At 40.9% G+C, this 14,438-nt stretch overlaps 1 protein-coding gene across 1 annotated transcript in view; it reads left to right on the top strand.

Moving 5' to 3' along the window:
• TMEM135 (transmembrane protein 135) overlaps window positions 1-7,785 on the top strand; it is a 162,480-nt gene extending 154,695 nt beyond the window's left edge. Inside the window, exons 11-15 of the mRNA XM_030463553.1 lie at window positions 316-379; window positions 995-1,071; window positions 2,761-2,859; window positions 4,128-4,195; window positions 5,423-7,785. Coding sequence (XP_030319413.1) covers window positions 316-379; window positions 995-1,071; window positions 2,761-2,859; window positions 4,128-4,195; window positions 5,423-5,555 — 441 coding nt within the window. The 3' untranslated portion in view covers window positions 5,556-7,785. The remainder of the gene's footprint in view (window positions 1-315; window positions 380-994; window positions 1,072-2,760; window positions 2,860-4,127; window positions 4,196-5,422) is intronic.
• Window positions 7,786-14,438: the final 6,653 nt, after the last annotated feature.

Below are 14,438 nucleotides of genomic sequence, written 5' to 3'. Positions count from 1 at the left end.
TGTAGTTGAAAACAGAGTTTATCATGGGAAAGAGTCTAGACAACTAGAGCAAATGGAGATCATGTGAATTCAAGATTAGCTTTGGCATTAGATTGATATTGAAATTAGACTGGTCTGCTGATTTTCTGAAAGAAAAAATAATGGTGAACTATTAAAACACTGAATTATACCAAGCACTGTGGATTAAAGGTTTTATCCCACTACACTCTTAATTTTTACTGCACGCTGTATTACTAAGTTTTGGAGGAGCATCTCCAGTCTCTGAATTCTGGAGGAGAAATAATTGGGTTGGTCCTGCTCTTTGTTCACCTGCAGGGTACCAGTTGCTTCTTGCGTTGGGTACGAAATCTTGATGATGAGCTCCATGCACTTGTAGCTGGTGAGTCCATGAAAAGAAGTTTATGTTGCCTCTGTTGATACTTTGCAAATACATCTCTTTTCTGTTCTCACATTCCCTCTTCAGGCTTCTGTGATGAAAGCAGAACACATCAAAGTTTTGTCAAAATGACTGGTGTTTCAAGTAGCTTTAAATAAAGAGCTGTGATTAAAATTGCAAGGCAAATACAATCACAGTTGGGTTTTTACAGTAATTTTGGAGGACAATATATTACTGAATGCACAAATGCAAACTTGTCCTTTATTTTCCAACTGTAGAGATGCGGGGTTTAAATACTGACTATTCTGTATGTGACAGAATAGACGTTTGAAAGGATGGGCTTCACTGGATGCAAAAAAGAACCTTTTTCCTATGAATTTTGTGTAATACTGCAGGCCCCTCCCTGCTGCTTGTGCATCTGTCCCATACTGGAACCTCAGAGGTCTCTCTTCTTAAACATAAACCATTTTTTTTATTTTGATGGACAATACTGGAACATCCCTAAACTTTATTGTAGCAACAGAAACTTTAACTGTGCAGTATCTGCTGAGTTGACATACTGCAACAGCAACAGTAAGTCACAATCTCAACAATATCTCTATTTTCTAATTGTTACAGGGTGTCTAGCAGGAATTTCTATGATGTTTTACAAAAGTACTACTATCTCTATGTATCTGATGTCCAAATTAGTAGAGGTAAGATGTTAATCTCAAAACAGTTCTCTACTTCATCTATTTTTTTGAGGCAGAAAACCAAAATTAACTTCACAGTCTTTGTCAGAAAATTCCAGTATAATACAAAGTTGTGTGGCAGTGCTGTGTTTCAGTAGGTGTGTGCCAAGAGGCAGTGCCGTTTTGTGGTCTCCTTTCTTTCTTATTTTCCTTTCTGTGACTCATTTAAAAAAATCCTTTATCCACTGATCTCCATGTATATTCTCCATGATTTTTTTTAATCCCTTGGTAGCCCTTTGCTTTGTAGCTTTTGCAGATTTTTTAAATCCAAAAGTTCCAAGAATGTCTGCTCTGCCAGAAACATAAGTCAAACCTTGTCCTTAATTGCAGATTTATTGCCAAAAGCTGCAGCTTAACTTCCTGCCTTTGTTCCCTAATTTTGGCATTCAGCAATCTTAGATAACTCAAAATAGCCTAGGTTTTAGTCTATAGCAGGAGTTGTTTGTCAGTGTACTTCAATTGACTGAATTCCCAGCTTTGCAACAAACTTTGTTCTAGTTACTGTTTTTCAGGCTTGAAGTATTTCAATGAACCTGTTAAATTAGGAACCCAGGGAAAAAAAAAAAAAAGAAAAAAAAAGAAAAAAAATAGAATTTGGGTATGCTGTTTATATTTATTAAGCAGCTTTTGATTTCTTAGTGTGATTTTTCCATAAAATTGGGACTTAGTCATGGTTATTTCTCCAGTAGCACCCCTGCAATAAATCGAGAGTTTTCTCTCATTATGCATTATCCCCAAATCAGAAAGCTTTTCCCACGGCCTTGTTCTCTTGTTCCCTTGTGGTATTTATCCACCTCCATTACCAGAGCAGAATTTATTTCAAAGAATATAAAAAGAAGAAACTTTTTTTTTTAAACATAAATTTAAACACAAAAAGGAAAGATGTGCTCTCTTCATTTTTGCTTCTTGCAATCCTAGATCAGGCTCTGAAGGTAGTTTGTACAAAGGTTATGTAAAAGCAACTCAGGAGTTACCCATATTGACTTCTAGAACATCAGCTGTAAAAAAGGAATATTATCTTGTCTTTCTGATGGTTTTCTGTGGACTTTGAGACATTTTTGCTGCAGTGAAATAAGAAAAGTGCTTTGTGTTCTTCTTTCTGGGTTGGTTTCTTGGGTGGTTGGGGTTTTTTTTGGTTGGGGTTTTTTGTTTTTTTGTTTTTTTTTTACTACTTTTATCATCTTATGCAAGCCAAGGGTAACTGACCAAAGAGGCGTGTGCTGCTTTGGAAGGTCAAGCTGTGCTCAGGAAAATAAACTTTACATATTTTCTCAGAAAGACAAGTATGTGATTTCAAACCATTCAAGAACAGTGAATATTCACTTTGTTGAAATAGCTGTTGCATTGTTCTTTTGCTTTTTGAACATAAAGAATGGAATATAGCAAACATTCTCATTTTTATCTTTAAGATCTATAGCATCCTTTTAACACCTGAGCTATTGCTAGATCCTGTTCTGTGGGTTTGTTATAGCCTCTTAATCTATTGATCTATTGATCTTCTATAAGCTATCAGTGTCACATTTGTGGACTTATATGAAACTATATGAGCATGTGTTAGTAACGTTGACACATTACTTTGAAAAAGTAAAATAAATAAAAGGTAAAAAGCTAATTTATTTTGTTTTATTCAGCATTTTTTGTTTATTTTTATAGACTATTTACTTCAAAGGCATTGAAGCAGGGAAGGTTCCCTATTTTCCTCATGCAGACAGCATCATCTATGCCATTTCTACATCAATATGTTTTCAGGCAGTAAGTATGTTTTCTTCTAATAGAATATGAAGCTCTTCCAGTTTAAGTCACATGCTGAATGAAATGAGGAAGGAGCACAAGGATACAGTGATATAGGAGATGGTGGGGTGGTAGTGATTCCAGCAAGGTGCTGAGAATCAGGGCTCTGCATCCTGCTTTGGAGTGTCACTGAGAGTGAGCTCATCTATGGGACTTAAATTTCTCATATGTTTATAAATGAATGCATGATATAAAGCACTGAATTCTTTGGAAAGGATCTTAAAATGCATTGTCTGGGAAGATGGACATGAATATGTGGACTTTCATAAGCATATGAAAGAACTGTTTTTCAAAGAGACAGTATATTGTACTCTTTTATGGATTTTTGATCCATTTGCATTTTCTACTTTCAGCTGGTTTGAATTCAGTTTGCCTGCTTGAAAGAATCTGCAAAAAATATCAAGGATATTGAAGTTTTATGTCTGAAACAAGCTGTAGTTCCCTTGCTAAGTCAATTACATGCTTTCAGTACCTGTCACTTTATCAACTGTAACAGCAATAAAAACTCCTTTACAGTGGTACCTAAATTACTCTGCATTTTTCCATTACATCTCCCCCTTTCTAGAGCTGCTGAAATGTCCCTGAATCTTTTCCATAATGAAATATATTTTTCTACCATTCAATAAAGAACAGTTCCATTTCTCTCCCTCAATTACTCCCATGTATTTGGGAATATTTTTCATTCTTGTATCAAAGTGAACTGATATTTTAGTACCTGAGATATGCCTGAAGGTTTGCAGCATTGAGGTCTCCAAAATACCATTGGCAATTATATGAGGCTAACAGAAATGAAGGTAATATGGGAAGAGAGGAAAGGGTTTTTTCATTACTTCATAAGGAACAGGAAAAGGAAACTGAAAATAAATTACTAGGAAGGAGGGGGAAATAAGCAAAGGGATCTATGCTGAGATGTTTGTTATTTCCTGTATTCATGAGCTACCTGGAAAAGTAATAGAATAGAGAAAAGACAAGGATTTTGGTACATAACATTGTATGCAGCATGAACTAGAAACATGATGACAAGAAATGGTAGATCACAAAATGCAGAGCGAGTGAGGGATACTATAGGGAGTAAATTTGGCATCCACACATGCAAAATCATGTACCTAGGAGTAATAAGGATGATGTTTGCTTTGCCTGCTATGAAAGCTTAAGGCAGTTTTGGCAATGTGATGTGTCAGATAAAGCTTTGCCTGACGCTGTCATCTGAAAGAATACTCTCCTTGCAGGCTGTCATGGAAGTTCATAACTTGAGACCTTCATACTGGAAATTTCTTTTACGACTAACAAAGGGCAGGTATGTATTCAGAGGTGTGGTAGGGCTTTTCTGAACAGCCACTGATCACATTCAGCTTTCTGTGTCACTCAGTGTCAAGAGCAGAGCCATCAGAGTACGCATTGGACTAATTTCCTAAGTATTTACTTTGCTTTTCAAATGGTTTCCTGTCCCCTTAAGGTTCTTTGCTGCTGAAGCTACACTACTGGTAGCTTTAGTCCAATGACAGGAGCAAAGATGTAAATCTAGTTAAGAGTGTTTAGCAGATGAGGGTTTTACTTGAAGGCTTTTTTCTCTTTAGTTCACTTGAAGGGTGGAATGGATGTTGGTCAGTTTATGATCAGATGTAGATCAGTTTATGACTGGGATTATAAAAGGTGACATTTGTTGTGACAGTTAACTCTCCAGGCTATAAAAATCAGAGTGAAATCAAAGGCCAGTCCTTGGGCCATGTTGAACCTGCACTCCCCATGGCACAGCTCATTCTTAGCTGGACAGGAGGTGACTGAATAGATGGCTGGACATAGTGGGAAGCTTTCCTTGGGATGCCTGGAGACATTTGCAGGAAACCTCTGCGGCCATACAAACCTGAGACAGGGGTTGGTGTCAGTGCAGATGTCCTTTTTTGGCTTCATTTTTCCTGTTCTGCTAATCAGAAAATTCCTTTAGTTGAAAGAAAGGAGGGAAAAGAGATTCTGTGCTCATTAATTTTATCTGAAGTAGATGTCTGTAATAGTAATTTTACACACCCTCTACATAAAGAGATTGTTTTGACATTTCATAGGTCTTTCACTCTTCAATTTTGAAGTCTAAAGAGATGGAAATAGATTGTAATAGCCATAAAATTATTATCCAGAATCAGGCCGGCAGGGCCAGTACATGAAAGGCTAAGGTGTGAAAGAACAGCTTTTTTTTTTTTTTTTTCCCCTAAGTTAAAAGTTAAAGGGGTCCCTCTCCCTTTTTGCACAGCTTGTGTTACATAAAGTGTATCTACACAAAGCAATGCTAATCAGATTGGTCAGGTGTATTTTTTAAAAAATATTTATTGCTTGAAATAAAAAAACTTGCAGTCACCACAAAGGAGTGCAGGCAGAAGCCTGTATTTCAAAGATTTGGGTCTTCTTTCATAAAGTGAAATAATTTTAACAATTCTAGAAATAAATTAACTTAATAAATATTTTCTATAATTTTAATTGTTTTTTTCAAGAGAAATTCAATAATCTCTTCACTCTCTTGTGCCTTTTGCAGGTTTGCTCTCATGAACAGGAAAGTTTTAGATGTATTTGGTACTGAAGCATCTAAGAACTTCAAGGATTTCTCACCTAAGCTTGACCCAAGATACACGGTTGTACCACCAGAGCTTCCAGTGGAGCTGTCTTGAGAACAATAGTGTATCTTGTCACTGAATGTGATCAGCATTTTGTCCTAAAATGTTAATTAACTTAACAGTCGTATATATGGAGAAGGGCTTGGGCTCCAGTATTATTTCAATGAGAAATGCTTTTTACCGATCAAAAATACTGAAGCTTTGCAGGAAGTTGTGGCTTAGTGATTAAGCTGCTTCCATAAAGAGAAAATATTTCTGGATTGCTGTAGCTTGTTGGCAGTATGGTAGATTCCTGAATGAATTAAATGAGTAATATATTTAGAGGAAATACACATATTAATTTAAAAAATTCTGTAGCTTATACCAGTGGAGTATTTCTTGGTAAAACTAAAAGTAATTCTTAATTTACAAAGGAAAGCAAATGGCATAGTTTAGGTACAAAATTTTAGCTGTTCTTAAAACTATTCCATCCAGGTAAAAATACCTCCTTGGCTTTCTAAATTGTGTCACTGGTTTATCTGAAAAGAACCACCACTCCCTTGCTACTTAAAATTACCGTATTTTTCAACAGCTACGGTTCCAAACTAAGGCATTCTTTGGGAAAAGAAAATGCATATTAATTCAGAAATCACATTCCAGAGCTGTAAATTGCACTGACAGGATGGATAACAGACCCAGCAAACAAGAAGTGGTAGTGGTGAGTGCTGCGCCGTGGGGAGCAGCGGGGTGTGGTGCTCAGGAGCTGCCAAGTGGAAAATGACAAAACCGGCAGAGGAAGGAATGAAACGTTCCTGCCTCTGAGATGGTGCTGGAAACAGCAGACAGTTACAAAAATAAAAAAGCCAAGAACAAAACAAAGCAAAACAAAACAAAACAAAAATCCCCCAAAATATACTGAAATTAAATGTTTATTTTTAAAGAACTTGACATTGTCGCTGTAGATGCTGCTGGCTTGTTTGTCAAGCTGCCACACCAGGCAGCATTTCAAGCACTGCTTTAAAAGAGAACTGACCCCTGAAGTTAGGCTGTTACAAAAGAACAGTTTTGATGATCATATTAATAGTATTTTTTCCTTCTATGTGGTGAAAAATGGTTTTCCATCAGTCCATCAGCCAGCCATGACCAGGGCAGTTACATTCAGTTTAATGTGGCACTCAGTGCAAATAACTACCTACTGAAATTCCATCTCAATTTTACCCTGTGTATTTCTGCAGGTTCTTTGTGTTCTAAAGCAAGACCTTGGCATGTTAACTGCTTTTTTTTTTTTTTTCCTGATTTTCAGGACTTTTTAAAATTAGTATCCATTCAGGTGATGCTGAATGGTGTTCATTACCCTAGATATTCATGAAAAGTTGAACTATATTCACACTGTACTGAAAAGAGATGGGGTAAGCTACGATCTAGAAATTGCAGTGGGTTGTATGTATTTTAAAAAGAGAAAGAAATAAGTATTTTATTGGGAGTCTTTGTCAGATAATATGAATTGGATTAATTAATAGTATCTTTGTCTTGTAAAACTGTATCCTTCTCCAGCCTTAAGCGTATTTTAATTCCTGTTAGTTTAATCTCTTAATGCTGAATATGTAGGAATTTCTATCAGATTTACAGAGATGTTATGGAAATTCTTCATGTCTGTGCACAGAATCTGCTTCTTCATCAGCTACTGTAACAGGGATGCTTCATCACTGTTACTAAAGGTGCTTCATGCTTTAAAACCATGGTTGTTCAAGTTGGTGTGAATAAAGTTCTGCAGGCTAGTTTGTATGCAATATTTTATTGTTTGAAATACTATATTAAAATTCCTTAAAAGGAAATAGAAGTTAATAGAAGAATTTTTAAAGGATTGTAATAGGTTTGTTGTGTTTTTCCACTGGAATATGGTCTAAAATATTTGATCTTGTAAAGTCTGAGAGTTATATATTTTAGGTAATATGTTAGAACTCACACACTATAATATGTACAATTTCTGATGTAACTATACCATTCTCAAATGTAAACTTATTTTATAGATGGATTAATTTTCTTCACTGGAATGACAATTGTGATTGTTTCTCTATTTGGGTTAAAAAAATTCCAAGTACTACATCTCAGCAGCTAAAAAGCAATTTTGTCTATGTTTTCTTGCTTCCAAAATTCACAGTTCTTGTTTTGAGTTATTTTCGTATAATATAAAAAATAATTAAATTTTTTAAATTATTTTTATTCAAATCAAGTATATGTAAGAGGAAAAAAAAATAAAGTCCTAATGTTTTTCCCAATAATAAACAGTTGCTGCTTGAAAAAGTGACTTTGTCTATGTTGCTGTTAATAACCCATCTGGAATCATCAATGAAGTAACAACCAATGGTGAAGGAGCACCAGGATTGTGACTGAGCACTTAAATTATATGTGTTTGTTACAAGATGAAGTCCTAACACCATGTAAGGGAAGAGGGGATGCTGGAGTAGTTCAGCCAACAGCTTCAGCTCTGTGCTTTTGTGGAATTGACATTATTTAATGTTTCTTTTTCAGAGAGAAAGCCATGTAAGCAGCTATGAAGGCAGTGACAAGCTGCACACCTCCAGCTCTGCCCACCACGTGGCCAGACATTTGGGCCTCATGTGATGGAAAGCAGCATTTCCTCCCACCTGATGTGCACTGCTGTCTTTATGGTTTTTTTTGTCACATGAAAGGTATCTGTCTGATCCCATCAAACAAGTTGATTTTGCAGAGGAATGCAGTGGGGTGTCTGCTCAGGGCATGGTGGGAAGCAATGGGGGAAACTCTGAAATACCAGAGTTCTTTGACAGAGCATTGGGGTGTCCTCAGGGAAGCTGCACATGAAGATGGAACTTGGCTCCCTCAGGCATCCCAGGAAGGTATCCCTGGAAGGTATCCCTACTGCAACTGCCTCCTCACCCATGGCTCCCTGGAGTCAGCAGAAAATATGTCTGTGGTAGGCAATTTTTTTTCACCTTCCCTTGAAGTTGTTTGCCTGCAGACCTCCTTTGGGGAGTTAATCACCATCCCTGCTGCTCTTAACACACCACCCTTACTGAGCCTTTTGCTCTTCTCATGTCTTCAGTCCCCACCTTGCACACAGAGTCCCACGCTCCCTGCATCAGATCCCAGGCTTTTTAGCTCCTCACCCATCTTAGGTCTTCATTCCTCTGTCACCCATACCCAGCCCAATGTCATCTTTCCCTGATCCTCCCTTCTCTTTTACAAGCTCCATTTACAACCGCTTGGGTGCCTCTTCAGAACCATTCCTTCACAGGGCATCCAGGGGGGCTGCTGCTCCCACCTGAGGAAGGAATTGGGCAGGGATGCTCCCCTGTGCACCCCAGCTTTTGTTGAACACCCTTGGGGTTTGGTTGGCAGAGCTGCTTTAGGAGCAGCAGAATTCAGCAGTCCAGGTCTAGTGTTTTCCCCTTCCAGTCCAAGACACTTAAGCTGTGACTAAAAAATAGGTGCAAAAACCAAAAGTGAAGGTTGTGGTCATTCTTTTGTGATTCTTCTAGACTTTAAAGTTGTGTTGTCTATAATAATTACATTTGTACTTCCTGTCTCAATGGATGGATATCCATTGCTGTCCTTTGCCTGTCAGCTTTCAGCCTGTTTCCAGGCAGTGTGAGTTTGCTCCCATTGCAGACCCTCATTGCTTATTCCCAGTCCTTACTGGAGGTGATGATGGTGTTGACATCTGCCGCGTATAGAAACTAAAGATTTTCTTTTTTACAGAATTGCTTTAAATCCAGCACGAGGCTGAGATAATGAATAAAATATGAGAACTGCTTCAGTGTAGATGAAGGAATTTCACTGCTGAAGGCAAAAGCTTGAGCTTCCTTGTATTGTCTCACACCTGGGTCTCCAGGACAACCATGGAAGCTCTGTGTTCTACAGGGAATGTGTCTCCAGGAAAGGCTGCTTTGAGAAAATACAGGTTTCTGGTTTGTGGTAAAGAAGCTCCATGTTTGTTGTGATTTCTCAACCACAATGAGAACCAAGATACCTTCTGTGATATAACAGTCTGTTCTTGTAGTAGCTTCCTACATCTTCCTACATCCTACATCCTCTTGTAGCTTACATCAGACCCTTTCTAACCCAACCATCTTATGACCATGGGTCATTTCTGGGAACTGTTCCCATTTTCCTTTGAGAGTTTCTCTTCCTTCTGCCCAAGCCACTGTGCTTTTGCATTTATTTGAGGAAGTAGGAAGCATTTTGTTCCAAATGCTTGGTGACATTCCAGGCAGAGAGATCTGCTGTGGTTTGAGCTCAACCTTATGATTTACCAGTTAAAAACTCAAGACTTCTTGTCTGAAAATGCTTCACTTTCCAGTTCTGCTGGGGGAAAATATTTCCAGACAGGTAGCCCTGGATTGGGAACACTGGCAATGCACAAAAAGAGCTAGAAAATCAGTGATGCTGAAACTGAGCTTTTATTTCGCTTCAGGGTTTGTTCCACACCACGCTTTAGTATGAAGTAGAGGCAGGGTTCATGCTCTTCACACTGATGTGAGCCTTAGCACAGAAGAAACATCCAACCAGGCAGAGGGTGGTACACCATGAAATGCAGCTGGAAGCCATGGGGGCTTTTTGGTGGCCGCAGCTTTGTGCCTACAGGGTGGCCTCTAAGTTTCCATCTCCAGATTCATGTTTCTAAGCAGGGAGCCCTTTGTCAAGGAGATCCATTTCCTTGCTTCACCCCTGGTTCTGCACCCGGGTGAATCCAGCACTGGGTGGGGATTTTAGAGATGTTCCAGTTGGAGGTGGGGGATCTCACTTTCACGTCTCCTCTTACAACCCCACTCCCTTGAAGCTGCAACAGAAGAATTTGACACTTTCCCTTGAGCTACACAGTTTTATGGGGTTTCTTACTATTTAGTAGAAGATCCTGGATGTTTTGTTTATCCTGTAGATAAATTTAGAGTAAGAATGGAGGCGAGGATCCTTTTTCCTCCATAAGGAGCCTAAAATTGCCACTGTGGATGTACTGGCAAAATCCCCCCATGCTGTCCCTTGCCTTTCTCCACAGCTCTCACCTTTGGCAGTGAATGAATTATGTTCTTCCATCTCCATTAAATATGACACTCGTTTAGCAGCAGGCTCCTTTGAATGTGGCAAGCAGAAGTGTGAATTAGAGACCACTTTGATCTTCAGGGCTTTTTTTTTTTTTTCCCTGGCACAGGCTGCCACTTGCTAATAAACACAGAGAATGGTCATAAGAATTTTAAATATTAATGCCAAGGCCTTGCCCAGCATGGAAGAGGCTGGTTGGAAACCAGGCAGACAATCTTCTCAGGCAGGTGGAATCCAATCAATGTTTTTTCCCCTCAGCTGCCACAACAGAGACATTAAAAAAAATTCTGCTGTGGCTGTTGGAGCAGAAGCTCATGGGGCTGTTCCCAGGACAGCTTGAAGGTTACAGAAGACCTGATCACACAGGGTTAGGGACAAAATCAAGGCTTTTTTTTCCTGTGTTTTCCTATTATTTTAAAGACTGAGGCTTGCTTTCCCATTGCAGGCAGTAAAATCTTGCAAGAAGGGGCAGATTGGGCTGTTCTGAACAGACCTGGTGTGAGGGAGTCCTCTTTTGTCAGGTAGGTCAGTCCCACAGCTACAACCTTCAGTGAAGGGTGTGCTCTCTCCCTGGTGGTTCCACAAGCAAGGCAAGGATGCTCATGCAGGAGATGTCAGGAAAGTGAAAAGACTGGAGCACCTTCCAGTACCTGAAGAGGCTGCAGGAAAGCTGAGGAGGGACTTATTCACAAGGGCATGTAGTGATAGGGTGAGGGGGAAATGGCTGTAAACTGGAAGAGGGGAGATTTAGGTTAGAGATTAGGAAGAAATTCTTTACCTTGGGGGTGATAAGACACTGGCACAAGTTGCCAAGAGGAGTTGTGGAGATTCCCTCCCTGAAAGTGTTCAGGGCCAGGTTGGATGGGGCTTTGAGCAACCTTTTCTAATGGGAGGTGTCCCTGCCTGTGGCAAGGAGGTTGGAACTAGATGATCTCTAAGGTACCTTTCAACCTAAACCATTCTATGATTCTGTGGTAAGTCTTGCTCACCCTGGCTGGAGTTTCTGCTCACCTGTCTGTCCCCCTTCATCCTCACAGTTCTCTTGCAACCCCATGGTAATTTACAGCCACTGGAGATTATCTGCATCCCTTCTCCAGGGCATGTAAAATCCAAATATGACCAAAAAGGGTGAGCTCAAACCTTTTGCTCAGCTGGGAATGGCAGCAGTGGGGCTGCCTGGCTCAGCCAAGGATGTTTTGCCTTAATGCAGGCTTTGATCTGTACATAGACAGGGATGCTGGACAGGAATTACTGCTTGGTCCAGCAATCATAATACCACTCAGCATGGGATTAATTTTTGATTCCATGAATTACTTTGAAAATATTTTGCTTTAATAAGTTGGGGTGGGATCATAATATTCTCACAGAGATGAGATTGAGTCCTAACAAAACCATGTGAAGCAATGCAAAGTAATTTTCCTGGGAGCCTGGGGCCAGATTTTCATTCCTCAGCTCAGGTCTATAGTCCAAATCTTTCACTGAGCTTTTGGGCCTGAGGAGTTTTCTGTGCTGTAAGGAAAGGGTGGTCTTTTGCTTGCTCTGTTGGGAAATGTTGCCCAAGACTTGACAATTTAGGTGCTTTATGCCATCATGTAGAGTGATCTCACTTCACTCCTGTCCACTCTCTCCTGCTGTAGGTGAGGGCATGGACCAAACTCCCAGAGAGCTTGGGAGTCTCCTCATTTTTTGGTGCTTCAGCCTCAAATCACTGCTCTCAGTACCAACCCCATCTGCAATTTAATTTGCAACTTTTGTTCTGGTTACAGATGTGAAGATCTCTGTGCTACTGTTTCTCCTGCAAAGATGTGACAGTGACAGTGCTAAGCAGTTTTCCTTCTCCCACATATCCATGGGAATGCAGTTATCCTTATGCCAAGGCCAGACCTCCAAGGCACCCAGAAAACTGCTCAGACGGAAGGAGGTCTGGCCCATGCATAATCCTGCACTTACCCCAGGACCTGCTAGCCATATTTTGCTTGGTCCTGGTCAACAAATTCCAAGGATCTTGGTTGCTGGACCATGCCCAAAGAAGGGCAACAAAGCTGTTGATGGGTCTAGAGTGCTTCTCTTCTGGGGAGCAGACAAGGGAACTGGATTTGTTTAGCCTGGAGAAAAGGAGACTGAGGGGGAGACCTCATTGCTACTTGAAAGGAGGCTGTAGTGAGGTGGGGGTTGGTCTCTTCTCCCAAGTAACAAGCAGTGGGACAAGAGGAAATATTCTCAAGTTACACCAGGGGAGGTTTAGATTATATATTAGTAAAAAGCTCTTCACTGAAAGGGTTGTCAAGTCCTGGAACAGGCTGTCCAGGGAAGTGGTGGAGTTACCATCCCTGGAGGTATTTAAAAGACATATAGATGTAGTGCTAAGGGACATAGTTTGGTGGTGGACTTGGCAGTGCTGGGTTAACAGTTGAACCTGATGATCTGAAGGGTCTTTCCCAAACAAAATGATTCTATGATTCTGTAATGAATTACCACTGAGAGCCCACCCGTTCCTGGCCCAGCAGTGCCCCTGCACTCTGACATATGCTACAGACACAGCATTGATGCCTGAGGTGGCACAGGGCTTCCCATACCCCCCAGCACTGCCATGGGGCTGCTGTTGTGTTTCCTGCTGAGCAGACAGCAGTGAGAGGGGCTCTGCAAAGCTGGCAGATCTGCAGAAATTTTGTTGTGGTTTAGAACTTTAAGTCCTGATGGGACTTGTCAAGGCAAGGCTTTGTCCCTTTGTTTTTGCAGGAAGTGTCTGATTCCCAGCCATCCCTTAGTGCTGTTGCAAGGGAGGAAAGTGAGTCATGGAGTTTCCTATTGGCCTGAGGAGATAGAGGAGAAATTACTTGTGAGGGATCCTGCCCAGACAGCTGAGCGCCTGGCAGTGAGAGGGAAATGGGGCAAAGAGCTCTCGGATTCATTAGCGTGGCTGCAAATTAATTGCCTGAGCCAGTAATGGACGTAAACACATTTCCCTTGTGGGCAGTAATTTTGGGAGGGAGCAGAGCTGCTTTGTCAAAGGCCAGGATTAGCCAAGGTGATACACATTTTAGAGCTTTAACCTCCATAATCTGCCAGAAGGACAAAGCAGGGGAGGAACCTGGATGCGTGCAGGGTGTGAGGATGGATGTGCCCCTTTCCTCTTGCTCACCCCTCAGCCTCTTCTCTGGGAAGTGCTGGGAAGCTCCCAGCTTTATGTTTATTTTTCCTGCAGAGCTGTGCTCATGGATGGTCCCCACTGCACACAGGCTGTGGGGAACAGCAGTGAGGGTGACCTAAGCAGGGCCACCACGGGGACTGCTGCAGTGGATGTCCCGGGGCAGGAGATATGTCCCTGCCCTCCCTCCTCTGCCAAAGGACAGAGATGCCTCATGCAGCACAGAAGGGACATTCTCATTTTCCAGAGGGGTGTCTTCAGCACACAGAGAGGATGAAGTGCAGTGGCCAACCACTCTTGGGTCTGGTGGGGTTGACTTCCCAAGCAGCCAAGCGGCTTTTCATCAGCATTCTGATGCTGCTTTGTCTTTAAAGAAAAATACCTTTCTGCTTTTAAGCTCAGGAAATGAAGGGGGGAAAACAATTCACTACTGTGTAAAGGAAGACAGCCCCTCCTGACATATATAAGATTTTCAAGAAGCTGGTTGGGCCTGTGTTCAGCTCCATGGGGAAGGCTTTTTTGTGCTGACAAAAACAGGAGGCAGTAAAAATTCCACAGCCTGATTAGAGTCAGGGACTTGAGAGGAGAAGAAGGGTCCCAGCCTCTGATTACATGTTGCTTTTAGACACCTGCCATTTCTAACATCTCTTGTTGGGGTTCCTCCTTGCTCAGTGGCATGTGGAGCAGGGAAATGCTGCTCTGCAGGTTTAATTTTAGTGTGTGCAGCT

The sequence above is a fragment of the Calypte anna genome, chromosome 1 (genome assembly GCF_003957555.1).
Source record: "Calypte anna isolate BGI_N300 chromosome 1, bCalAnn1_v1.p, whole genome shotgun sequence".
NCBI classification, from domain to species: domain Eukaryota; kingdom Metazoa; phylum Chordata; class Aves; order Apodiformes; family Trochilidae; genus Calypte; species Calypte anna.
The sequence above is the reverse complement of the archived record's forward strand: the minus strand, read 5'-3'. Positions and strand labels throughout refer to the sequence as shown.